This window comes from Haliotis asinina, chromosome 14 (assembly GCF_037392515.1).
Source record: "Haliotis asinina isolate JCU_RB_2024 chromosome 14, JCU_Hal_asi_v2, whole genome shotgun sequence".
NCBI classification, from domain to species: Eukaryota; Metazoa; Mollusca; class Gastropoda; order Lepetellida; family Haliotidae; genus Haliotis; species Haliotis asinina.
Genome location: NC_090293.1, coordinates 9,605,058 through 9,631,752, shown reverse-complemented (window position 1 = coordinate 9,631,752; position 26,695 = coordinate 9,605,058). Strand labels below are relative to the sequence as shown.

The window sequence follows — 26,695 nt, the reverse complement described above, 5'->3', positions numbered from 1 at the left end:
GGATTGTCAAACTGGACATCGTGGTCCATCGTACCCTGCCCCGTCACATGCGGAGTAAATGCTATGACAAATCAAAGCAGATACAGGGAGTGCAACGCCCCTGCTCCAGATGCCGGTGGCAAGAACTGCACTGGTCCACTGATGGAAACCAGCCAAACACTGTGCAGTGTTCCAGCTTGCAGCGGTATGTGATGACAATTGTTTTACATGGCTCTTACTGCCTGCAAAGTATATGTGCAAGTCAGTGTGGGATTTTCGGGGTTAGAAATTTGGTCTATACACTCATTTGTTGACGGTAATTAATTAGCTGCACTCTGAAACTGTTCTGAGCCAATGGATCTCGGAGATGTTATGTTAGTACTGGTTGATGTAATAGAATTGTTGAAACTACCTCCGACTAAAATTCTACAATGACGGGATGTGTATACACATAATTATAAGGATAGGTCAGGTATTCTAACAACCAAACTGAAGAGTATTAGAGATGTTTTGGAGGAATTCCTTTTTGTCGTTTTGCCAAAAGCCTATCGAGAACAAAGTATGTGTATGTCTGGAGGACACTTTTGCACACACTCCAATGTTCGTTCATCGTAAGAATGAAACTATTGGCTTATTTCCAACCATTAGGCGAAGACAACGTTAGCGATTGGACCCAGTGGAGTTCTCCAGTATGTACAGCCGCTTGTGGTCCAGGGGAAGAGGGGCGCATGGAGAGAACCAGGAATTGTGTTGCACCAGCTGATAATATCAGCTGTACAGCCCTGCTTATAGAGACGCAAATGGGAAATTGTGGTCTTCCTAAATGTCCAGGTATATGTGCAGCTGCTTTCATCCTACCTCTTCTGTGTACTTCCATATGGTGTCACGTAGTCTTACTCTGAAGTTGAACTGTTTTCGAGTGGAATGTCACATCTAAGTTGCTGGCATACAACAAGTTTTAAAATGTGGATGTTTCTTTCATGAGCGAATTATTAATTGCAAAGGCTTTTCTCCGATGTGCATTATATCTCGATCTGTAACGAGATGAAATGAGTGCTGATTTTGCTATATTCCATGCCAAATGCTCCGGAGAGAGTTGAATAGAACCGAAGGGAAATGGTAGTAAGCATAGAAATCAGGTTTGATTGTGGATGCCGATTGAGATATTTCTGATCTGATGATACGCAGCATTAAGCTGCCTAAAGACAATGTCAACATTGTGAAAAAATGATGGGGTTTCGTATTGAAGATATATGAATTGGTACCATATTTCAAAGTTGTCCATGTTTTGTTTTGCAGTTGATGGAGGATTGTCAAACTGGACATCGTGGTCCATCGTACCCTGCCCCGTCACATGCGGAGTAAATGCTATGACAAATCAAAGCAGATACAGGGAGTGCAACGCCCCTGCTCCAGATGCCGGTGGCAAGAACTGCACTGGTCCACTGATGGAAACCAGCCAAACACTGTGCAGTGTTCCAGCTTGCAGCGGTATGTGATGACAATTGTTTTACATGGCTCTTACTGCCTGCAAAGTATATGTGCAAGTCAGTGTGGGATTTTCGGGGTTAGAAATTTGGTCTATACACTCATTTGTTGACGGTAATTAATTAGCTGCACTCTGAAACTGTTCTGAGCCAATGGATCTCGGAGATGTTATGTTAGTACTGGTTGATGGAATAGAATTGTTGAAACTACCTCCGACTAAAATTCTACAATGACGGGATGTGTATACACATAATTATAAGGATAGGTCAGGTATTCTAACAACCAAACTGAAGAGTATTAGAGATGTTTTGGAGGAATTCCTTTTTGTCGTTTTGCCAAAAGCCTATCGAGAACAAAGTATGTGTATGTCTGGAGGACACTTTTGGACAGACTCCAATGTTCGTTCATCGTAAGAATGAAACTATTGGCTTATTTCCAACCATTAGGCGAAGACAACGTTAGCGATTGGACCCAGTGGAGTTCTCCAGTATGTGCAGCCGCTTGTGGTCCAGGGGAAGAGGGGCGCATGGAGAGAACCAGGAATTGTGTTGCACCAGCTGATAATATCAGCTGTACAGCCCTGCTTATAGAGACGCAAATGGGAAATTGTGGTCTTCCTAAATGTCCAGGTAAATGTGCAGCTGCTTTCATCCTACCTCTTCTGTGTACTTCCATATGATATCACGTAGTCTTACTCTGAAGTTGAACTGTTTTCGAGTGGAATGTCACATCTAAGTTGCTGGCATACAACAAGTTTTAAAATGTGGATGTTTCTTTCATGAGCGAATTATTAATTGCAAAGGCTTTTCTCCGATGTGCATTATATCTCGATCTGTAACGAGATGAAATGAGTGCTGATTTTGCTATATTCCATGCCAAATGTTCCGGAGAGAGTTGAATAGAACCGAAGGGAATGGTAGTAAATCTAGAAATCAGGTTTGATTGTGGATGCCGAATGAAATATTTCTGATCTGATGATACGCAGCATTAAGCTGCCTAAAGACAATGTCAACATTGTGAAAAAATGATGGGGTTTCGTATTGAAGATATATGAATTGGTACCATATTTGAAAGTTGTCCATGTTTTGTTTTGCAGTTGATGGAGGATTGTCAAACTGGACATCGTGGTCCATCGTACCCTGCCCCGTCACATGCGGAGTAAATGCTATGACAAATCAAAGCAGATACAGGGAGTGCAACGCCCCTGCTCCAGATGCCGGTGGCAAGAACTGCACTGGTCCACTGATGGAAACCAGCCAAACACTGTGCAGTGTTCCAGCTTGCAGTGGTATGTGATGACAATTGTTTTACATGGCTCTTACTGCCTGCAAAGTATATGTGCAAGTCAGTGTGGGATTTTCGGGGTTAGAAATTTGGTCTATACACTCATTTGTTGACGGTAATTAATTAGCTGCACTCTGAAACTGTTCTGAGCCAATGGATCTCGGAGATGTTATGTTAGTACTGGTTGATGTAATAGAATTGTTGAAACTACCTCCGACTAAAATTCTACAATGACGGGATGTGTATACACATAATTATAAGGATAGGTCAGGTATTCTAACAACCAAACTGAAGAGTATTAGAGATGTTTTGGAGGAATTCCTTTTTGTCGTTTTGCCAAAAGCCTATCGAGAACAAAGTATGTGTATGTCTGGAGGACACTTTTGCACACACTCCAATGTTCGTTCATCGTAAGAATGAAACTATTGGCTTATTTCCAACCATTAGGCGAAGACAACGTTAGCGATTGGACCCAGTGGAGTTCTCCAGTATGTACAGCCGCTTGTGGTCCAGGGGAAGAGGGGCGCATGGAGAGAACCAGGAATTGTGTTGCACCAGCTGATAATATCAGCTGTACAGCCCTGCTTATAGAGACGCAAATGGGAAATTGTGGTCTTCCTAAATGTCCAGGTATATGTGCAGCTGCTTTCATCCTACCTCTTCTGTGTACTTCCATATGGTGTCACGTAGTCTTACTCTGAAGTTGAACTGTTTTCGAGTGGAATGTCACATCTAAGTTGCTGGCATACAACAAGTTTTAAAATGTGGATGTTTCTTTCATGAGCGAATTATTAATTGCAAAGGCTTTTCTCCGATGTGCATTATATCTCGATCTGTAACGAGATGAAATGAGTGCTGATTTTGCTATATTCCATGCCAAATGCTCCGGAGAGAGTTGAATAGAACCGAAGGGAAATGGTAGTAAGCATAGAAATCAGGTTTGATTGTGGATGCCGATTGAGATATTTCTGATCTGATGATACGCAGCATTAAGCTGCCTAAAGACAATGTCAACATTGTGAAAAAATGATGGGGTTTCGTATTGAAGATATATGAATTGCTACCATATTTCAAAGTTGTCCATGTTTTGTTTTGCAGTTGATGGAGGATTGTCAAACTGGACATCGTGGTCCATCGTACCCTGCCCCGTCACATGCGGAGTAAATGCTATGACAAATCAAAGCAGATACAGGGAGTGCAACGCCCCTGCTCCAGATGCCGGTGGCAAGAACTGCACTGGTCCACTGATGGAAACCAGCCAAACACTGTGCAGTGTTCCAGCTTGCAGCGGTATGTGATGACAATTGTTTTACATGGCTCTTACTGCCTGCAAAGTATATGTGCAAGTCAGTGTGGGATTTTCGGGGTTAGAAATTTGGTCTATACACTCATTTGTTGACGGTAATTAATTAGCTGCACTCTGAAACTGTTCTGAGCCAATGGATCTCGGAGATGCTATGTTAGTACTGGTTGATGGAATAGAATTGTTGAAACTACCTCCGACTAAAATTCTACAATGACGGGATGTGTATACACATAATTATAAGGATAGGTCAGGTATTCTAACAACCAAACTGAAGAGTATTAGAGATGTTTTGGAGGAATTCCTTTTTGTCGTTTTGCCAAAAGCCTATCGAGAACAAAGTATGTGTATGTCTGGAGGACACTTTTGGACAGACTCCAATGTTCGTTCATCGTAAGAATGAAACTATTGGCTTATTTCCAACCATTAGGCGAAGACAACGTTAGCGATTGGACCCAGTGGAGTTCTCCAGTATGTGCAGCCGCTTGTGGTCCAGGGGAAGAGGGGCGCATGGAGAGAACCAGGAATTGTGTTGCACCAGCTGATAATATCAGCTGTACAGCCCTGCTTATAGAGACGCAAATGGGAAATTGTGGTCTTCCTAAATGTCCAGGTAAATGTGCAGCTGCTTTCATCCTACCTCTTCTGTGTACTTCCATATGATATCACGTAGTCTTACTCTGAAGTTGAACTGTTTTCGAGTGGAATGTCACATCTAAGTTGCTGGCATACAACAAGTTTTAAAATGTGGATGTTTCTTTCATGAGCGAATTATTAATTGCAAAGGCTTTTCTCCGATGTGCATTATATCTCGATCTGTAACGAGATGAAATGAGTGCTGATTTTGCTATATTCCATGCCAAATGTTCCGGAGAGAGTTGAATAGAACCGAAGGGAATGGTAGTAAATCTAGAAATCAGGTTTGATTGTGGATGCCGAATGAAATATTTCTGATCTGATGATACGCAGCATTAAGCTGCCTAAAGACAATGTCAACATTGTGAAAAAATGATGGGGTTTCGTATTGAAGATATATGAATTGGTACCATATTTGAAAGTTGTCCATGTTTTGTTTTGCAGTTGATGGAGGATTGTCAAACTGGACATCGTGGTCCATCGTACCCTGCCCCGTCACATGCGGAGTAAATGCTATGACAAATCAAAGCAGATACAGGGAGTGCAACGCCCCTGCTCCAGATGCCGGTGGCAAGAACTGCACTGGTCCACTGATGGAAACCAGCCAAACACTGTGCAGTGTTCCAGCTTGCAGTGGTATGTGATGACAATTGTTTTACATGGCTCTTACTGCCTGCAAAGTATATGTGCAAGTCAGTGTGGGATTTTCGGGGTTAGAAATTTGGTCTATACACTCATTTGTTGACGGTAATTAATTAGCTGCACTCTGAAACTGTTCTGAGCCAATGGATCTCGGAGATGTTATGTTAGTACTGGTTGATGTAATAGAATTGTTGAAACTACCTCCGACTAAAATTCTACAATGACGGGATGTGTATACACATAATTATAAGGATAGGTCAGGTATTCTAACAACCAAACTGAAGAGTATTAGAGATGTTTTGGAGGAATTCCTTTTTGTCGTTTTGCCAAAAGCCTATCGAGAACAAAGTATGTGTATGTCTGGAGGACACTTTTGCACACACTCCAATGTTCGTTCATCGTAAGAATGAAACTATTGGCTTATTTCCAACCATTAGGCGAAGACAACGTTAGCGATTGGACCCAGTGGAGTTCTCCAGTATGTACAGCCGCTTGTGGTCCAGGGGAAGAGGGGCGCATGGAGAGAACCAGGAATTGTGTTGCACCAGCTGATAATATCAGCTGTACAGCCCTGCTTATAGAGACGCAAATGGGAAATTGTGGTCTTCCTAAATGTCCAGGTATATGTGCAGCTGCTTTCATCCTACCTCTTCTGTGTACTTCCATATGGTGTCACGTAGTCTTACTCTGAAGTTGAACTGTTTTCGAGTGGAATGTCACATCTAAGTTGCTGGCATACAACAAGTTTTAAAATGTGGATGTTTCTTTCATGAGCGAATTATTAATTGCAAAGGCTTTTCTCCGATGTGCATTATATCTCGATCTGTAACGAGATGAAATGAGTGCTGATTTTGCTATATTCCATGCCAAATGCTCCGGAGAGAGTTGAATAGAACCGAAGGGAAATGGTAGTAAGCATAGAAATCAGGTTTGATTGTGGATGCCGATTGAGATATTTCTGATCTGATGATACGCAGCATTAAGCTGCCTAAAGACAATGTCAACATTGTGAAAAAATGATGGGGTTTCGTATTGAAGATATATGAATTGGTACCATATTTCAAAGTTGTCCATGTTTTGTTTTGCAGTTGATGGAGGATTGTCAAACTGGACATCGTGGTCCATCGTACCCTGCCCCGTCACATGCGGAGTAAATGCTATGACAAATCAAAGCAGATACAGGGAGTGCAACGCCCCTGCTCCAGATGCCGGTGGCAAGAACTGCACTGGTCCACTGATGGAAACCAGCCAAACACTGTGCAGTGTTCCAGCTTGCAGCGGTATGTGATGACAATTGTTTTACATGGCTCTTACTGCCTGCAAAGTATATGTGCAAGTCAGTGTGGGATTTTCGGGGTTAGAAATTTGGTCTATACACTCATTTGTTGACGGTAATTAATTAGCTGCACTCTGAAACTGTTCTGAGCCAATGGATCTCGGAGATGTTATGTTAGTACTGGTTGATGGAATAGAATTGTTGAAACTACCTCCGACTAAAATTCTACAATGACGGGATGTGTATACACATAATTATAAGGATAGGTCAGGTATTCTAACAACCAAACTGAAGAGTATTAGAGATGTTTTGGAGGAATTCCTTTTTGTCGTTTTGCCAAAAGCCTATCGAGAACAAAGTATGTGTATGTCTGGAGGACACTTTTGGACAGACTCCAATGTTCGTTCATCGTAAGAATGAAACTATTGGCTTATTTCCAACCATTAGGCGAAGACAACGTTAGCGATTGGACCCAGTGGAGTTCTCCAGTATGTGCAGCCGCTTGTGGTCCAGGGGAAGAGGGGCGCATGGAGAGAACCAGGAATTGTGTTGCACCAGCTGATAATATCAGCTGTACAGCCCTGCTTATAGAGACGCAAATGGGAAATTGTGGTCTTCCTAAATGTCCAGGTAAATGTGCAGCTGCTTTCATCCTACCTCTTCTGTGTACTTCCATATGATATCACGTAGTCTTACTCTGAAGTTGAACTGTTTTCGAGTGGAATGTCACATCTAAGTTGCTGGCATACAACAAGTTTTAAAATGTGGATGTTTCTTTCATGAGCGAATTATTAATTGCAAAGGCTTTTCTCCGATGTGCATTATATCTCGATCTGTAACGAGATGAAATGAGTGCTGATTTTGCTATATTCCATGCCAAATGTTCCGGAGAGAGTTGAATAGAACCGAAGGGAATGGTAGTAAATCTAGAAATCAGGTTTGATTGTGGATGCCGAATGAAATATTTCTGATCTGATGATACGCAGCATTAAGCTGCCTAAAGACAATGTCAACATTGTGAAAAAATGATGGGGTTTCGTATTGAAGATATATGAATTGGTACCATATTTGAAAGTTGTCCATGTTTTGTTTTGCAGTTGATGGAGGATTGTCAAACTGGACATCGTGGTCCATCGTACCCTGCCCCGTCACATGCGGAGTAAATGCTATGACAAATCAAAGCAGATACAGGGAGTGCAACGCCCCTGCTCCAGATGCCGGTGGCAAGAACTGCACTGGTCCACTGATGGAAACCAGCCAAACACTGTGCAGTGTTCCAGCTTGCAGTGGTATGTGATGACAATTGTTTTACATGGCTCTTACTGCCTGCAAAGTATATGTGCAAGTCAGTGTGGGATTTTCGGGGTTAGAAATTTGGTCTATACACTCATTTGTTGACGGTAATTAATTAGCTGCACTCTGAAACTGTTCTGAGCCAATGGATCTCGGAGATGTTATGTTAGTACTGGTTGATGTAATAGAATTGTTGAAACTACCTCCGACTAAAATTCTACAATGACGGGATGTGTATACACATAATTATAAGGATAGGTCAGGTATTCTAACAACCAAACTGAAGAGTATTAGAGATGTTTTGGAGGAATTCCTTTTTGTCGTTTTGCCAAAAGCCTATCGAGAACAAAGTATGTGTATGTCTGGAGGACACTTTTGCACACACTCCAATGTTCGTTCATCGTAAGAATGAAACTATTGGCTTATTTCCAACCATTAGGCGAAGACAACGTTAGCGATTGGACCCAGTGGAGTTCTCCAGTATGTACAGCCGCTTGTGGTCCAGGGGAAGAGGGGCGCATGGAGAGAACCAGGAATTGTGTTGCACCAGCTGATAATATCAGCTGTACAGCCCTGCTTATAGAGACGCAAATGGGAAATTGTGGTCTTCCTAAATGTCCAGGTATATGTGCAGCTGCTTTCATCCTACCTCTTCTGTGTACTTCCATATGGTGTCACGTAGTCTTACTCTGAAGTTGAACTGTTTTCGAGTGGAATGTCACATCTAAGTTGCTGGCATACAACAAGTTTTAAAATGTGGATGTTTCTTTCATGAGCGAATTATTAATTGCAAAGGCTTTTCTCCGATGTGCATTATATCTCGATCTGTAACGAGATGAAATGAGTGCTGATTTTGCTATATTCCATGCCAAATGCTCCGGAGAGAGTTGAATAGAACCGAAGGGAAATGGTAGTAAGCATAGAAATCAGGTTTGATTGTGGATGCCGATTGAGATATTTCTGATCTGATGATACGCAGCATTAAGCTGCCTAAAGACAATGTCAACATTGTGAAAAAATGATGGGGTTTCGTATTGAAGATATATGAATTGCTACCATATTTGAAAGTTGTCCATGTTTTGTTTTGCAGTTGATGGAGGATTGTCAAACTGGACATCGTGGTCCATCGTACCCTGCCCCGTCACATGCGGAGTAAATGCTATGACAAATCAAAGCAGATACAGGGAGTGCAACGCCCCTGCTCCAGATGCCGGTGGCAAGAACTGCACTGGTCCACTGATGGAAACCAGCCAAACACTGTGCAGTGTTCCAGCTTGCAGCGGTATGTGATGACAATTGTTTTACATGGCTCTTACTGCCTGCAAAGTATATGTGCAAGTCAGTGTGGGATTTTCGGGGTTAGAAATTTGGTCTATACACTCATTTGTTGACGGTAATTAATTAGCTGCACTCTGAAACTGTTCTGAGCCAATGGATCTCGGAGATGTTATGTTAGTACTGGTTGATGGAATAGAATTGTTGAAACTACCTCCGACTAAAATTCTACAATGACGGGATGTGTATACACATAATTATAAGGATAGGTCAGGTATTCTAACAACCAAACTGAAGAGTATTAGAGATGTTTTGGAGGAATTCCTTTTTGTCGTTTTGCCAAAAGCCTATCGAGAACAAAGTATGTGTATGTCTGGAGGACACTTTTGGACAGACTCCAATGTTCGTTCATCGTAAGAATGAAACTATTGGCTTATTTCCAACCATTAGGCGAAGACAACGTTAGCGATTGGACCCAGTGGAGTTCTCCAGTATGTGCAGCCGCTTGTGGTCCAGGGGAAGAGGGGCGCATGGAGAGAACCAGGAATTGTGTTGCACCAGCTGATAATATCAGCTGTACAGCCCTGCTTATAGAGACGCAAATGGGAAATTGTGGTCTTCCTAAATGTCCAGGTAAATGTGCAGCTGCTTTCATCCTACCTCTTCTGTGTACTTCCATATGATATCACGTAGTCTTACTCTGAAGTTGAACTGTTTTCGAGTGGAATGTCACATCTAAGTTGCTGGCATACAACAAGTTTTAAAATGTGGATGTTTCTTTCATGAGCGAATTATTAATTGCAAAGGCTTTTCTCCGATGTGCATTATATCTCGATCTGTAACGAGATGAAATGAGTGCTGATTTTGCTATATTCCATGCCAAATGTTCCGGAGAGAGTTGAATAGAACCGAAGGGAATGGTAGTAAATCTAGAAATCAGGTTTGATTGTGGATGCCGAATGAAATATTTCTGATCTGATGATACGCAGCATTAAGCTGCCTAAAGACAATGTCAACATTGTGAAAAAATGATGGGGTTTCGTATTGAAGATATATGAATTGGTACCATATTTGAAAGTTGTCCATGTTTTGTTTTGCAGTTGATGGAGGATTGTCAAACTGGACATCGTGGTCCATCGTACCCTGCCCCGTCACATGCGGAGTAAATGCTATGACAAATCAAAGCAGATACAGGGAGTGCAACGCCCCTGCTCCAGATGCCGGTGGCAAGAACTGCACTGGTCCACTGATGGAAACCAGCCAAACACTGTGCAGTGTTCCAGCTTGCAGCGGTATGTGATGACAATTGTTTTACATGGCTCTTACTGCCTGCAAAGTATATGTGCAAGTCAGTGTGGGATTTTCGGGGTTAGAAATTTGGTCTATACACTCATTTGTTGACGGTAATTAATTAGCTGCACTCTGAAACTGTTCTGAGCCAATGGATCTCGGAGATGTTATGTTAGTACTGCTTGATGTAATAGAATTGTTGAAACTACCTCCGACTAAAATTCTACAATGACGGCATGTGTATACACATAATTATAAGGATAGCTCAAATATTCTACGAACCAAACTGAAGAGTATTAGAGATGTTTTGGAGGAATTCCTTTTTGTCGTTTTGCCAAAAGCCTATCGAGAACAAAGTATGTGTATGTCTGGAGGACACTTTTGCACACACTCCAATGTTCGTTCATCGTAAGAATGAAACTATTGGCTTATTTCCAACCATTAGGCGAAGACAACGTTAGCGATTGGACCCAGTGGAGTTCTCCAGTATGTACAGCCGCTTGTGGTCCAGGGGAAGAGGGGCGCATGGAGAGAACCAGGAATTGTGTTGCACCAGCTGATAATATCAGCTGTACAGCCCTGCTTATAGAGACGCAAATGGGAAATTGTGGTCTTCCTAAATGTCCAGGTAAATGTGCAGCTGCTTTCATCCTACCTCTTCTGTGTACTTCCATATGATATCACGTAGTCTTACTCTGAAGTTGAACTGTTTTCGAGTGGAATGTCACATCTAAGTTGCTGGCATACAACAAGTTTTAAAATGTGGATGTTTCTTTCATGAGCGAATTATTAATTGCAAAGGCTTTTCTCCGATGTGCATTATATCTCGATCTGTAACGAGATGAAATGAGTGCTGATTTTGCTATATTCCATGCCAAATGCTCCGGAGAGAGTTGAATAGAACCGAAGGGAATGGTAGTAAGCATAGAAATCAGGTTTGATTGTGGATGCCGATTGAGATATTTCTGATCTGATGATACGCAGCATTAAGCTGCCTAAAGACAATGTCAACATTGTGAAAAAATGATGGGGTTTCGTATTGAAGATATATGAATTGGCACCATATTTGAAAGTTGTCCATGTTTTGTTTTGCAGTTGATGGAGGATTGTCAAACTGGACATCGTGGTCCATCGTACCCTGCCCCGTCACATGCGGAGTAAATGCTATGACAAATCAAAGCAGATACAGGGAGTGCAACGCCCCTGCTCCAGATGCCGGTGGCAAGAACTGCACTGGTCCACTGATGGAAACCAGCCAAACACTGTGCAGTGTTCCAGCTTGCAGCGGTATGTGATGACAATTGTTTTACATGGCTCTTACTGCCTGCAAAGTATATGTGCAAGTCAGTGTGGGATTTTCGGGGTTAGAAATTTGGTCTATACACTCATTTGTTGACGGTAATTAATTAGCTGCACTCTGAAACTGTTCTGAGCCAATGGATCTCGGAGATGTTATGTTAGTACTGGTTGATGGAATAGAATTGTTGAAACTACCTCCGACTAAAATTCTACAATGACGGGATGTGTATACACATAATTATAAGGATAGGTCAGGTATTCTAACAACCAAACTGAAGAGTATTAGAGATGTTTTGGAGGAATTCCTTTTTGTCGTTTTGCCAAAAGCCTATCGAGAACAAAGTATGTGTATGTCTGGAGGACACTTTTGGACAGACTCCAATGTTCGTTCATCGTAAGAATGAAACTATTGGCTTATTTCCAACCATTAGGCGAAGACAACGTTAGCGATTGGACCCAGTGGAGTTCTCCAGTATGTACAGCCGCTTGTGGTCCAGGGGAAGAGGGGCGCATGGAGAGAACCAGGAATTGTGTTGCACCAGCTGATAATATCAGCTGTACAGCCCTGCTTATAGAGACGCAAATGGGAAATTGTGGTCTTCCTAAATGTCCAGGTAAATGTGCAGCTGCTTTCATCCTACCTCTTCTGTGTACTTCCATATGATATCACGTAGTCTTACTCTGAAGTTGAACTGTTTTCGAGTGGAATGTCACATCTAAGTTGCTGGCATACAACAAGTTTTAAAATGTGGATGTTTCTTTCATGAGCGAATTATTAATTGCAAAGGCTTTTCTCCGATGTGCATTATATCTCGATCTGTAACGAGATGAAATGAGTGCTGATTTTGCTATATTCCATGCCAAATGCTCCGGAGAGAGTTGAATAGAACCGAAGGGAATGGTAGTAAATCTAGAAATCAGGTTTGATTGTGGATGCCGAATGAAATATTTCTGATCTGATGATACGCAGCATTAAGCTGCCTAAAGACAATGTCAACATTGTGAAAAAATGATGGGGTTTCGTATTGAAGATATATGAATTGGTACCATATTTCAAAGTTGTCCATGTTTTGTTTTGCAGTTGATGGAGGATTGTCAAACTGGACATCGTGGTCCATCGTACCCTGCCCCGTCACATGCGGAGTAAATGCTATGACAAATCAAAGCAGATACAGGGAGTGCAACGCCCCTGCTCCAGATGCCGGTGGCAAGAACTGCACTGGTCCACTGATGGAAACCAGCCAAACACTGTGCAGTGTTCCAGCTTGCAGCGGTATGTGATGACAATTGTTTTACATGGCTCTTACTGCCTGCAAAGTATATGTGCAAGTCAGTGTGGGATTTTCGGGGTTAGAAATTTGGTCTATACACTCATTTGTTGACGGTAATTAATTAGCTGCACTCTGAAACTGTTCTGAGCCAATGGATCTCGGAGATGTTATGTTAGTACTGGTTGATGTAATAGAATTGTTGAAACTACCTCCGACTAAAATTCTACAATGACGGCATGTGTATACACATAATTATAAGGATAGGTCAGGTATTCTAACAACCAAACTGAAGAGTATTAGAGATGTTTTGGAGGAATTCCTTTTTGTCGTTTTGCCAAAAGCCTATCGAGAACAAAGTATGTGTATGTCTGGAGGACACTTTTGGACAGACTCCAATGTTCGTTCATCGTAAGAATGAAACTATTGGCTTATTTCCAACCATTAGGCGAAGACAACGTTAGCGATTGGACCCAGTGGAGTTCTCCAGTATGTACAGCCGCTTGTGGTCCAGGGGAAGAGGGGCGCATGGAGAGAACCAGGAATTGTGTTGCACCAGCTGATAATATCAGCTGTACAGCCCTGCTTATAGAGACGCAAATGGGAAATTGTGGTCTTCCTAAATGTCCAGGTAAATGTGCAGCTGCTTTCATCCTACCTCTTCTGTGTACTTCCATATGATATCACGTAGTCTTACTCTGAAGTTGAACTGTTTTCGAGTGGAATGTCACATCTAAGTTGCTGGCATACAACAAGTTTTAAAATGTGGATGTTTCTTTCATGAGCGAATTATTAATTGCAAAGGCTTTTCTCCGATGTGCATTATATCTCGATCTGTAACGAGATGAAATGAGTGCTGATTTTGCTATATTCCATGCCAAATGCTCCGGAGAGAGTTGAATAGAACCGAAGGGAATGGTAGTAAGCCTACAAATCAGGTTTGATTGTGGATGCCGATTGAGATATTTCTGATCTGATGATACGCAGCATTAAGCTGCCTAAAGACAATGTGAACATTGTGAAAAAATGATGGGGTTTCGTATTGAAGATATATGAATTGGTACCATATTTGAAAATTGTCCATGTTTTGTTTTGCAGTTGATGGAGGATTGTCAAACTGGACATCGTGGTCCATCGTACCCTGCCCCGTCACATGCGGAGTAAATGCTATGACAAATCAAAGCAGATACAGGGAGTGCAACGCCCCTGCTCCAGATGCCGGTGGCAAGAACTGCACTGGTCCACTGATGGAAACCAGCCAAACACTGTGCAGTGTTCCAGCTTGCAGCGGTATGTGATGACAATTGTTTTACATGGCTCTTACTGCCTGCAAAGTATATGTGCAAGTCAGTGTGGGATTTTCGGGGTTAGAAATTTGGTCTATACACTCATTTGTTGACGGTAATTAATTAGCTGCACTCTGAAACTGCTCTGAGCCAATGAATCTCGGAGATGTTATGTTAGTACTGGTTGATGGAATAGAATTTTTGAAACTACCTCCGACTAAAATTCTACAATGACGGGATGTGTATACACATAATTATAAGGATAGGTCAGGTATTCTAACAACCAAACTGAAGAGTATTAGAGATGTTTTGGAGGAATTCCTTTTTGTCGTTTTGCCAAAAGCCTATCGAGAACAAAGTATGTGTATGTCTGGAGGACACTTTTGGACAGACTCCAATGTTCGTTCATCGTAAGAATGAAACTATTGGCTTATTTCCAACCATTAGACGAAGACAACGTTAGCGATTGGACCCAGTGGAGTTCTCCAGTATGTACAGCCGCTTGTGGTCCAGGGGAAGAGGGGCGCATGGAGAGAACCAGGAATTGTGTTGCACCAGCTGATAATATCAGCTGTACAGCCCTGCTTATAGAGACGCAAATGGGAAATTGTGGTCTTCCTAAATGTCCAGGTAAATGTGCAGCTGCTTTCATCCTACCTCTTCTGTGTACTTCCATATGACATCACGTAGTCTTACTCTGAAGTTGAACTGTTTTCGAGTGGAATGTCACATCTAAGTTGCTGGCATACAACAAGTTTTAAAATGTGGATGTTTCTTTCATGAGCGAATTATTAATTGCAAAGGCTTTTCTCCGATGTGCATTATATCTCGATCTGTAACGAGATGAAATGAGTGCTGATTTTGCTATATTCCATGCCAAATGCTCCGGAGAGACTTGAATAGAACCGAAGGGAATGGTAGTAAATCTAGAAATCAGGTTTGATTGTGGATGCCGATTGAAATATTTCTGATCTGATGATACGCAGCATTAAGCTGCCTAAAGACAATGTCAATATTGTGAAAAAATGATGGGGTTTCGTATTGAAGATATATGAATTGGTACCATATTTCAAAGTTGTCCATGTTTTGTTTTGCAGTTGATGGAGGATTGTCAAACTGGACATCGTGGTCCATCGTACCCTGCCCCGTCACATGCGGAGTAAATGCTATGACAAATCAAAGCAGATACAGGGAGTGCAACGCCCCTGCTCCAGATGCCGGTGGCAAGAACTGCACTGGTCTACTGATGGAAACCAGCCAAACACTGTGCAGTGTTCCAGCTTGCAGCGGTATGTGATGACAATTGTTTTACATGGCTCTTACTGCCTGCAAAGTATATGTGCAAGTCAGTGTGGGATTTTCGGGGTTAGAAATTTGGTCTATACACTCATTTGTTGACGGTAATTAATTAGCTGCACTCTGAAACTGTTCTGAGCCAATGAATCCCGGAGATGTTATGTTAGTACTGGTTGATGTAATAGAATTGTTGAAACTACCTCCGAGAAAAAATTCTACAATGACGGGATGTATACACACATAATTATAAGGATAGGTCAAATATTCTACCAACCAAACTGAAGAGTATTAGAGATGTTTTGGAGGAATTCCTTTTTGTCGTTTTGCCAAAAGCCTATCGAGAACAAAGTATGTGTATGTCTGGAGGACACTTTTGGACAGACTCCAATGTTCGTTCATCGTAAGAATGAAACTATTGGCTTATTTCCAACCATTAGGCGAAGACAACGTTAGCGATTGGACCCAGTGGAGTTCTCCAGTATGTACAGCCGCTTGTGGTCCAGGGGAAGAGGGGCGCATGGAGAGAACCAGGAATTGTGTTGCACCAGCTGATAATATCAGCTGTACAGCCCTGCTTATAGAGACGCAAATGGGAAATTGTGGTCTTCCTAAATGTCCAGGTAAATGTGCAGCTGCTTTCATCCTACCTCTTCTGTGTACTTCCATATGGTATCACGTAGTCTTACTCTGAAGTTGAACTGTTTTCGAGTGGAATGTCACATCTAAGTTGCTGGCATACAACAAGTTTTAAAATGTGGATGTTTCTTTCATGAGCGAATTATTAATTGCAAAGTCTTTTCTCCGATGTGCATTATATCTCGATCTGTAACGAGATGAAATGAGTGCTGATTTTGCTATATTCCATGCCAAATGCTCCGGAGAGAGTTGAATAGAACCGAAGGGAATGGTAGTAAGCCTACAAATCAGGTTTGATTGTGGATGCCGATTGAGATATTTCTGATCTGATGATACGCAGCATTAAGCTGCCTAAAGACAATGTCAATATTGTGAAAAAATGATGGGGTTTCGTATTGAAGATATATGAATTGGTACCATATTTGAAAATTGTCCATGTTTTGTTTTGCAGTTGATGGAGGATTGTCAAACTGGACATCGTGGTCCATCGTACCCTGCCCCGTCACATGCGGAGTAAATGCTATGACAAATCAAAGCAGATACAGGGAGTGCAACGCCCCTGCTCCAGATGCCGGTGGCAAGAACTGCACTGGTCCACTGATGGAAACCAGCCAAACACTGTGCAGTGTTCCAGCTTGCAGCGGTATGTGATGACAATTGTTTTACATGGCTCTTACTGCCTGCAAAGTATATGTGCAAGTCAGTGTGGGATTTTCGGGGTTAGAAATTTGGTCTATACACTCATTTGTTGACGGTAATTAATTAGCTGCACTCTGAAACTGTTCTGAGCCAATGGATCTCGGAGATGTTATGTTAGTACTGGTTGATGGAATAGAATTTTTGAAACTACCTCCGACTAAAATTCTACAATGACGGGATGTGTATACACATAATTATAAGGATAGGTCAGGTATTCTAACAACCAAAATGAAGAGTATTAGAGATGTTTTGGAGGAATTCCTTTTTGTCGTTTTGCCAAAAGCCTATCGAGAACAAAGTATGTGTATGTCTGGAGGACACTTTTGGACAGACTCCAATGTTCGTTCATCGTAAGAATGAAACTATTGGCTTATTTCCAACCATTAGGCGAAGACAACGTTAGCGATTGGACCCAGTGGAGTTCTCCAGTATGTACAGCCGCTTGTGGTCCAGGGGAAGAGGGGCGCATGGAGAGAACCAGGAATTGTGTTGCACCAGCTGATAATATCAGCTGTACAGCCCTGCTTATAGAGACGCAAATGGGAAATTGTGGTCTTCCTAAATGTCCAGGTAAATGTGCAGCTGCTTTCATCCTACCTCTTCTGTGTACTTCCATATGATATCACGTAGTCTTACTCTGAAGTTGAACTGTTTTCGAGTGGAATGTCACATCTAAGTTGCTGGCATACAACAAGTTTTAAAATGTGGATGTTTCTTTCATGAGCGAATTATTAATTGCAAAGGCTTTTCTCCGATGTGCATTATATCTCGATCTGTAACGAGATGAAATGAGTGCTGATTTTGCTATATTCCATGCCAAATGCTCCGGAGAGACTTGAATAGAACCGAAGGGAATGGTAGTAAATCTAGAAATCAGGTTTGATTGTGGATGCCGATTGAAATATTTCTGATCTGATGATACGCAGCATTAAGCTGCCTAAAGACAATGTCAATATTGTGAAAAAATGATGGGGTTTCGTATTGAAGATATATGAATTGGTACCATATTTCAAAGTTGTCCATGTTTTGTTTTGCAGTTGATGGAGGATTGTCAAACTGGACATCGTGGTCCATCGTACCCTGCCCCGTCACATGCGGAGTAAATGCCATGACAAATCAAAGCAGATACAGGGAGTGCAACGCCCCTGCTCCAGATGCCGGTGGCAAGAACTGCACTGGTCCACTGATGGAAACCAGCCAAACACTGTGCAGTGTTCCAGCTTGCAGCGGTATGTGATGACAATTGTTTTACATGGCTCTTACTACCTGCAAAGTATATGTGCAAGTCAGTGTGGGATTTTCGGGGTTAGAAATTTGGTCTATACACTCATTTGTTGACGGTAATTAATTAGCTGTACTCTGAAACTGTTCTGAGCCAATGAATCTCGGAGATGTTATGTTAGTACTGGTTGATGTAATAGAATTGTTGAAACTACCTCCGACTAAAATTCTACAATGACGGGATGTGTATACACATAATTATAAGGATAGGTCAGGTATTCTAACAACCAAAATGAAGAGTATTAGAGATGTTTTGGAGGAATTCCTTTTTGTCGTTTTGCCAAAAGCCTATCGAGAACAAAGTATGTGTATGTCTGGAGGACACTTTTGGACAGACTCCAATGTTCGTTTATCGTAAGAATGAAACTATTGGCTTATTTCCAACCATTAGGCGAAGACAACGTTAGCGATTGGACCCAGTGGAGTTCTCCAGTATGTACAGCCACTTGTGGTCCAGGGGAAGAGGGGCGCATGGAGAGAACCAGGAATTGTGTTGCACCAGCTGATAATATCAGCTGTACAGCCCTGCTTATAGAGACGCAAATGGGAAATTGTGGTCTTCCTAAATGTCCAGGTAAATGTGCAGCTGCTTTCATCCTACCTCTTCTGTGTACTTCCATATGACATCACGTAGTCTTACTCTGAAGTTGAACTGTTTTCGAGTGGAATGTCACATCTAAGTTGCTGGCATACAACAAGTTTTAAAATGTGGATGTTTCTTTCATGAGCGAATTATTAATTGCAAAGGCTTTTCTCCGATGTGCATTATATCTCGATCTGTAACGAGATGAAATGAGTGCTGATTTTGCTATATTCCATGCCAAATGCTCCGGAGAGACTTGAATAGAACCGAAGGGAATGGTAGTAAATCTAGAAATCAGGTTTGATTGTGGATGCCGATTGAAATATTTCTGATCTGATGATACGCAGCATTAAGCTGCCTAAAGACAATGTCAATATTGTGAAAAAATGATGGGGTTTCGTATTGAAGATATATGAATTGGTACCATATTTGAAAGTTGTCCATGTTTTGTTTTGCAGTTGATGGAGGATTGTCAAACTGGACATCGTGGTCCATCGTACCCTGCCCCGTCACATGCGGAGTAAATGCTATGACAAATCAAAGCAGATACAGGGAGTGCAACGCCCCTGCTCCAGATGCCGGTGGCAAGAACTGCACTGGTCCACTGATGGAAACCAGCCAAACACTGTGCAGTGTTCCAGCTTGCAGCGGTATGTGATGACAATTGTTTTACATGGCTCTTACTGCCTGCAAAGTATATGTGCAAGTCAGTGTGGGATTTTCGGGGTTAGAAATTTGGTCTATACACTCATTTGTTGACGGTAATTAATTAGCTGCACTCTGAAACTGTTCTGAGCCAATGGATCTCGGAGATGTTATGTTAGTACTGGTTGATGGAATAGAATTTTTGAAACTACCTCCGACTAAAATTCTACAATGACGGGATGTGTATACACATAATTATAAGGATAGGTCAGGTATTCTAACAACCAAAATGAAGAGTATTAGAGATGTTTTGGAGGAATTCCTTTTTGTCGTTTTGCCAAAAGCCTATCGAGAACAAAGTATGTGTATGTCTGGAGGACACTTTTGGACAGACTCCAATGTTCGTTCATCGTAAGAATGAAACTATTGGCTTATTTCCAACCATTAGGCGAAGACAACGTTAGCGATTGGACCCAGTGGAGTTCTCCAGTATGTACAGCCGCTTGTGGTCCAGGGGAAGAGGGGCGCATGGAGAGAACCAGGAATTGTGTTGCACCAGCTGATAATATCAGCTGTACAGCCCTGCTTATAGAGACGCAAATGGGAAATTGTGGTCTTCCTAAATGTCCAGGTAAATGTGCAGCTGCTTTCATCCTACCTCTTCTGTGTACTTCCATATGATATCACGTAGTCTTACTCTGAAGTTGAACTGTTTTCGAGTGGAATGTCACATCTAAGTTGCTGGCATACAACAAGTTTTAAAATGTGGATGTTTCTTTCATGAGCGAATTATTAATTGCAAAGGCTTTTCTCCGATGTGCATTATATCTCGATCTGTAACGAGATGAAATGAGTGCTGATTTTGCTATATTCCATGCCAAATGCTCCGGAGAGACTTGAATAGAACCGAAGGGAATGGTAGTAAATCTAGAAATCAGGTTTGATTGTGGATGCCGATTGAAATATTTCTGATCTGATGATACGCAGCATTAAGCTGCCTAAAGACAATGTCAATATTGTGAAAAAATGATGGGGTTTCGTATTGAAGATATATGAATTGGTACCATATTTCAAAGTTGTCCATGTTTTGTTTTGCAGTTGATGGAGGATTGTCAAACTGGACATCGTGGTCCATCGTACCCTGCCCCGTCACATGCGGAGTAAATGCCATGACAAATCAAAGCAGATACAGGGAGTGCAACGCCCCTGCTCCAGATGCCGGTGGCAAGAACTGCACTGGTCCACTGATGGAAACCAGCCAAACACTGTGCAGTGTTCCAGCTTGCAGCGGTATGTGATGACAATTGTTTTACATGGCTCTTACTACCTGCAAAGTATATGTGCAAGTCAGTGTGGGATTTTCGGGGTTAGAAATTTGGTCTATACACTCATTTGTTGACGGTAATTAATTAGCTGTACTCTGAAACTGTTCTGAGCCAATGAATCTCGGAGATGTTATGTTAGTACTGGTTGATGTAATAGAATTGTTGAAACTACCTCCGACTAAAATTCTACAATGACGGGATGTGTATACACATAATTATAAGGATAGGTCAGGTATTCTAACAACCAAAATGAAGAGTATTAGAGATGTTTTGGAGGAATTCCTTTTTGTCGTTTTGCCAAAAGCCTATCGAGAACAAAGTATGTGTATGTCTGGAGGACACTTTTGGACAGACTCCAATGTTCGTTTATCGTAAGAATGAAACTATTGGCTTATTTCCAACCATTAGGCGAAGACAACGTTAGCGATTGGACCCAGTGGAGTTCTCCAGTATGTACAGCCACTTGTGGTCCAGGGGAAGAGGGGCGCATGGAGAGAACCAGGAATTGTGTTGCACCAGCTGATAATATCAGCTGTACAGCCCTGCTTATAGAGACGCAAATGGGAAATTGTGGTCTTCCTAAATGTCCAGGTAAATGTGCAGCTGCTTTCATCCTACCTCTTCTGTGTACTTCCATATGACATCACGTAGTCTTACTCTGAAGTTGAACTGTTTTCGAGTGGAATGTCACATCTAAGTTGCTGGCATACAACAAGTTTTAAAATGTGGATGTTTCTTCCATGAGCGAATTATTAATTGCAAAGGCTTTTCTCCGATGTGCATTATATCTCGATCTGTAACGAGACGAGATAAAATGAGTGCTGATTTTGCAATATTCCATGCCAAATGCTCCGGAGAGAGTTGAATAGAACCGAAGGGAAATGGTAGTAAATCTAGAAATCAGGTTTGATTGTGGATGCCAAATGAAATATTTCTGATCTGATGATACGCAGCATCAAGCTGCCTAAAGACAATGTCAACATTGTGAAAGAATGATGGGGTTTCGCATTGAAGATGTATGAATTGGTACCATATTTGAAAGTTGTCCATGTTTTGTTTTGCAGTTGATGGAGGATTGTCAAACTGGACATCGTGGTCCATCGTACCCTGCCCCGTCACATGCGGAGTAAATGCCATGACAAATCAAAGCAGATACAGGGAGTGCAACGCCCCTGCTCCAGATGCCGGTGGCAAGAACTGCACTGGTCCACTGATGGAAACCAGCCAAACACTGTGCAGTGTTCCAGCTTGCAGCGGTATGTGATGACAATTGTTTTACATGGCTCTTACTGCCTGCAAAGTATATGTGCAAGTCAGTGTGGGATTTTCGGGGTTAGAAATTTGGTCTATACACTCATTTGTTGACGGTAATTAATTAGCTGTACTCTGAAACTGTTCTGAGCCAATGAATCTCGGAGATGTTATGTTAGTACTGGTTGATGTAATAGAATTGTTGAAACTACCTCCGACTAAAATTCTACAATGACGGGATGTGTATACACATAATTATAAGGATAGGTCAGGTATTCTAACAACCAAAATGAAGAGTATTAGAGATGTTTTGGAGGAATTCCTTTTTGTCGTTTTGCCAAAAGCCTATCGAGAACAAAGTATGTGTATGTCTGGAGGACACTTTTGGACAGACTCCAATGTTCGTTCATCGTAAGAATGAAACTATTGGCTTATTTCCAACCATTAGGCGAAGACAACGTTAGCGATTGGACCCAGTGGAGTTCTCCAGTATGTACAGCCGCTTGTGGTCCAGGGGAAGAGGGGCGCATGGAGAGAACCAGGAATTGTGTTGCACCAGCTGATAATATCAGCTGTACAGCCCTGCTTATAGAGACGCAAATGGGAAATTGTGGTCTTCCTAAATGTCCAGGTAAATGTGCAGCTGCTTTCATCCTACCTCTTCTGTGTACTTCCATATGATATCACGTAGTCTTACTCTGAAGTTGAACTGTTTTCGAGTGGAATGTCACATCTAAGTTGCTGGCATACAACAAGTTTTAAAATGTGGATGTTTCTTCCATGAGCGAATTATTAATTGCAAAGGCTTTTCTCCGATGTGCATTATATCTCGATCTGTAACGAGACGAGATAAAATGAGTGCTGATTTTGCTATATTCCATGCCAAATGCTCCGGAGAGAGTTGAATAGAACCGAAGGGAAATGGTAGTAAATCTAGAAATCAGGTTTGATTGTGGATGCCAAATGAAATATTTCTGATCTGATGATACGCAGCATCAAGCTGCCTAAAGACAATGTCAACATTGTGAAAGAATGATGGGGTTTCGCATTGAAGATGTATGAATTGGTACCATATTTGAAAGTTGTCCATGTTTTGTTTTGCAGTTGATGGAGGATTGTCAAACTGGACATCGTGGTCCATCGTACCCTGCCCCGTCACATGCGGAGTAAATGCCATGACAAATCAAAGCAGATACAGGGAGTGCAACGCCCCTGCTCCAGATGCCGGTGGCAAGAACTGCACTGGTCCACTGATGGAAACCAGCCAAACACTGTGCAGTGTTCCAGCTTGCAGTGGTATGTGATGACAATTGTTTTACATGGCTCTTACTGCCTGCAAAGTATATGTGCAAGTCAGTGTGGGATTTTCGGGGTTAGAAATTTGGTCTATACACTCATTTGTTGACGGTAATTAATTAGCTGTACTCTGAAACTGTTCTGAGCCAATGAATCTCGGAGATGTTATGTTAGTACTGGTTGATGTAATAGAATTGTTGAAACTACCTCCGACTAAAATTCTACAATGACGGGATGTGTATACACATAATTATAAGGATAGGTCAGGTATTCTAACAACCAAAATGAAGAGTATTAGAGATGTTTTGGAGGAATTCCTTTTTGTCGTTTTGCCAAAAGCCTATCGAGAACAAAGTATGTGTATGTCTGGAGGACACTTTTGGACAGACTCCAATGTTCGTTCATCGTAAGAATGAAACTATTGGCTTATTTCCAACCATTAGGCGAAGACAACGTTAGCGATTGGACCCAGTGGAGTTCTCCAGTATGTACAGCCACTTGTGGTCCAGGGGAAGAGGGGCGCATGGAGAGAACCAGGAATTGTGTTGCACCAGCTGATAATATCAGCTGTACAGCCCTGCTTATAGAGACGCAAATGGGAAATTGTGGTCTTCCTAAATGTCCAGGTAAATGTGCAGCTGCTTTCATCCTACCTCTTCTGTGTACTTCCATATGATATCACGTAGTCTTACTCTGAAGTTGAACTGTTTTCGAGTGGAATGTCACATCTAAGTTGCTGGCATACAACAAGTTTTAAAATGTGGATGTTTCTTCCATGAGCGAATTATTAATTGCAAAGGCTTTTCTCCGATGTGCATTATATCTCGATCTGTAACGAGACGAGATAAAATGAGTGCTGATTTTGCTATATTCCATGCCAAATGCTCCGGAGAGAGTTGAATAGAACCGAAGGGAAATGGTAGTAAATCTAGAAATCAGGTTTGATTGTGGATGCCAAATGAAATATTTCTGATCTGATGATACGCAGCATCAAGCTGCCTAAAGACAATGTCAACATTGTGAAAGAATGATGGGGTTTCGCATTGAAGATGTATGAATTGGTACCATATTTGAAAGTTGTCCATGTTTTGTTTTGCAGTTGATGGAGGATTGTCAAACTGGACATCGTGGTCCATCGTACCCTGCCCCGTCACATGCGGAGTAAATGCCATGACAAATCAAAGCAGATACAGGGAGTGCAACGCCCCTGCTCCAGATGCCGGTGGCAAGAACTGCACTGGTCCACTGATGGAAACCAGCCAAACACTGTGCAGTGTTCCAGCTTGCAGTGGTATGTGATGACAATTGTTTTACATGGCTCTTACTGCCTGCAAAGTATATGTGCAAGTCAGTGTGGGATTTTCGGGGTTAGAAATTTGGTCTATACACTCATTTGTTGACGGTAATTAATTAGCTGTACTCTGAAACTGTTCTGAGCCAATGAATCTCGGAGATGTTATGTTAGTACTGGTTGATGTAATAGAATTGTTGAAACTACCTCCGACTAAAATTCTACAATGACGGGATGTGTATACACATAATTATAAGGATAGGTCAGGTATTCTAACAACCAAAATGAAGAGTATTAGAGATGTTTTGGAGGAATTCCTTTTTGTCGTTTTGCCAAAAGCCTATCGAGAACAAAGTATGTGTATGTCTGGAGGACACTTTTGGACAGACTCCAATGTTCGTTCATCGTAAGAATGAAACTATTGGCTTATTTCCAACCATTAGGCGAAGACAACGTTAGCGATTGGACCCAGTGGAGTTCTCCAGTATGTACAGCCACTTGTGGTCCAGGGGAAGAGGGGCGCATGGAGAGAACCAGGAATTGTGTTGCACCAGCTGATAATATCAGCTGTACAGCCCTGCTTATAGAGACGCAAATGGGAAATTGTGGTCTTCCTAAATGTCCAGGTAAATGTGCAGCTGCTTTCATCCTACCTCTTCTGTGTACTTCCATATGATATCACGTAGTCTTACTCTGAAGTTGAACTGTTTTCGAGTGGAATGTCACATCTAAGTTGCTGGCATACAACAAGTTTTAAAATGTGGATGTTTCTTCCATGAGCGAATTATTAATTGCAAAGGCTTTTCTCCGATGTGCATTATATCTCGATCTGTAACGAGACGAGATAAAATGAGTGCTGATTTTGCTATATTCCATGCCAAATGCTCCGGAGAGAGTTGAATAGAACCGAAGGGAAGTGGTAGTAAATCTAGAAATCAGGTTTGATTGTGGATGCCAAATGAAATATTTCTGATCTGATGATATGCAGCATCAAGCTGCCTAAAGACAATGTCAACATTGTGAAAGAATGATGGGGTTTCGCATTGAAGATGTATGAATTGGTACCATATTTGAAAGTTGTCCATGTTTTGTTTTGCAGTTGATGGAGGATTGTCAAACTGGACATCGTGGTCCATCGTACCCTGCCCCGTCACATGCGGAGTAAATGCCATGACAAATCAAAGCAGATACAGGGAGTGCAACGCCCCTGCTCCAGATGCCGGTGGCAAGAACTGCACTGGTCCACTGATGGAAACCAGCCAAACACTGTGCAGTGTTCCAGCTTGCAGTGGTATGTGATGACAATTGTTTTACATGGCTCTTACTGCCTGCAAAGTATATGTGCAAGTCAGTGTGGGATTTTCGGGGGTAGAAATTTGGTCTATACACTCATTTGTTGACGGTAATTAATTAGCTGTACTCTGAAACTGTTCTGAGCCAATGAATCTCGGAGATGGTATGTTAGTACTGGTTGATGTAATAGAATTGTTGAAACTACCTCCGACTAAAATTCTACAATGACGGGATGTGTATACACATAATTATAAGGATAGGTCAGGTATTCTAACAACCAAAATGAAGAGTATTAGAGATGTTTTGGAGGAATTCCTTTTTGTCGTTTTGCCAAAAGCCTATCGAGAACAAAGTATGTGTATGTCTGGAGGACACTTTTGGACAGACTCCAATGTTCGTTCATCGTAAGAATGAAACTATTGGCTTATTTCCAACCATTAGGCGAAGACAACGTTAGCGATTGGACCCAGTGGAGTTCTCCAGTATGTACAGCCACTTGTGGTCCAGGGGAAGAGGGGCGCATGGAGAGAACCAGGAATTGTGTTGCACCAGCTGATAATATCAGCTGTACAGCCCTGCTTATAGAGACGCAAATGGGAAATTGTGGTCTTCCTAAATGTCCAGGTAAATGTGCAGCTGCTTTCATCCTACCTCTTCTGTGTACTTCCATATGATATCACGTAGTCTTACTCTGAAGTTGAACTGTTTTCGAGTGGAATGTCACATCTAAGTTGCTGGCATACAACAAGTTTTAAAATGTGGATGTTTCTTTCATGAGCG

At 41.9% G+C, this 26,695-nt stretch overlaps 3 protein-coding genes across 3 annotated transcripts; all 3 read left to right on the top strand.

The window, feature by feature from the left end:
• The first annotated feature begins 63 nt into the window (after positions 1–63).
• LOC137262082 (A disintegrin and metalloproteinase with thrombospondin motifs adt-1-like) lies at positions 64–9,057 on the top strand. Its single transcript, XM_067799865.1, has 15 exons — positions 64–184; positions 628–810; positions 1,279–1,470; positions 1,914–2,096; positions 2,564–2,755; positions 3,199–3,381; positions 3,850–4,041; positions 4,485–4,667; positions 5,135–5,326; positions 5,770–5,952; positions 6,421–6,612; positions 7,056–7,238; positions 7,706–7,897; positions 8,341–8,579; positions 8,992–9,057. The coding sequence occupies exons 1-15, from the start codon at positions 64–66 to the stop codon at positions 9,055–9,057; spliced, it is 2,676 nt and encodes an 891-aa protein (XP_067655966.1).
• Positions 9,058–9,062: 5 nt separating this feature from the next.
• Positions 9,063–17,570, top strand: LOC137262080 (A disintegrin and metalloproteinase with thrombospondin motifs adt-1-like). The gene is made up of 14 exons (XM_067799863.1): positions 9,063–9,183; positions 9,627–9,809; positions 10,277–10,468; positions 10,912–11,094; positions 11,562–11,753; positions 12,197–12,379; positions 12,847–13,038; positions 13,482–13,664; positions 14,132–14,323; positions 14,767–14,949; positions 15,417–15,608; positions 16,053–16,235; positions 16,703–16,894; positions 17,338–17,570. Exons 1-14 carry the CDS (start codon positions 9,063–9,065, stop codon positions 17,568–17,570), a joined length of 2,604 nt encoding a protein of 867 aa, XP_067655964.1.
• A 488-nt stretch (positions 17,571–18,058) lies between these two features.
• On the top strand, positions 18,059–26,589 carry LOC137262079 (A disintegrin and metalloproteinase with thrombospondin motifs adt-1-like). Its single transcript, XM_067799862.1, has 14 exons — positions 18,059–18,179; positions 18,623–18,805; positions 19,273–19,464; positions 19,908–20,090; positions 20,558–20,749; positions 21,193–21,375; positions 21,849–22,040; positions 22,484–22,666; positions 23,140–23,331; positions 23,775–23,957; positions 24,431–24,622; positions 25,066–25,248; positions 25,722–25,913; positions 26,357–26,589. Exons 1-14 carry the CDS (start codon positions 18,059–18,061, stop codon positions 26,587–26,589), a joined length of 2,604 nt encoding a protein of 867 aa, XP_067655963.1.
• Positions 26,590–26,695: the final 106 nt, after the last annotated feature.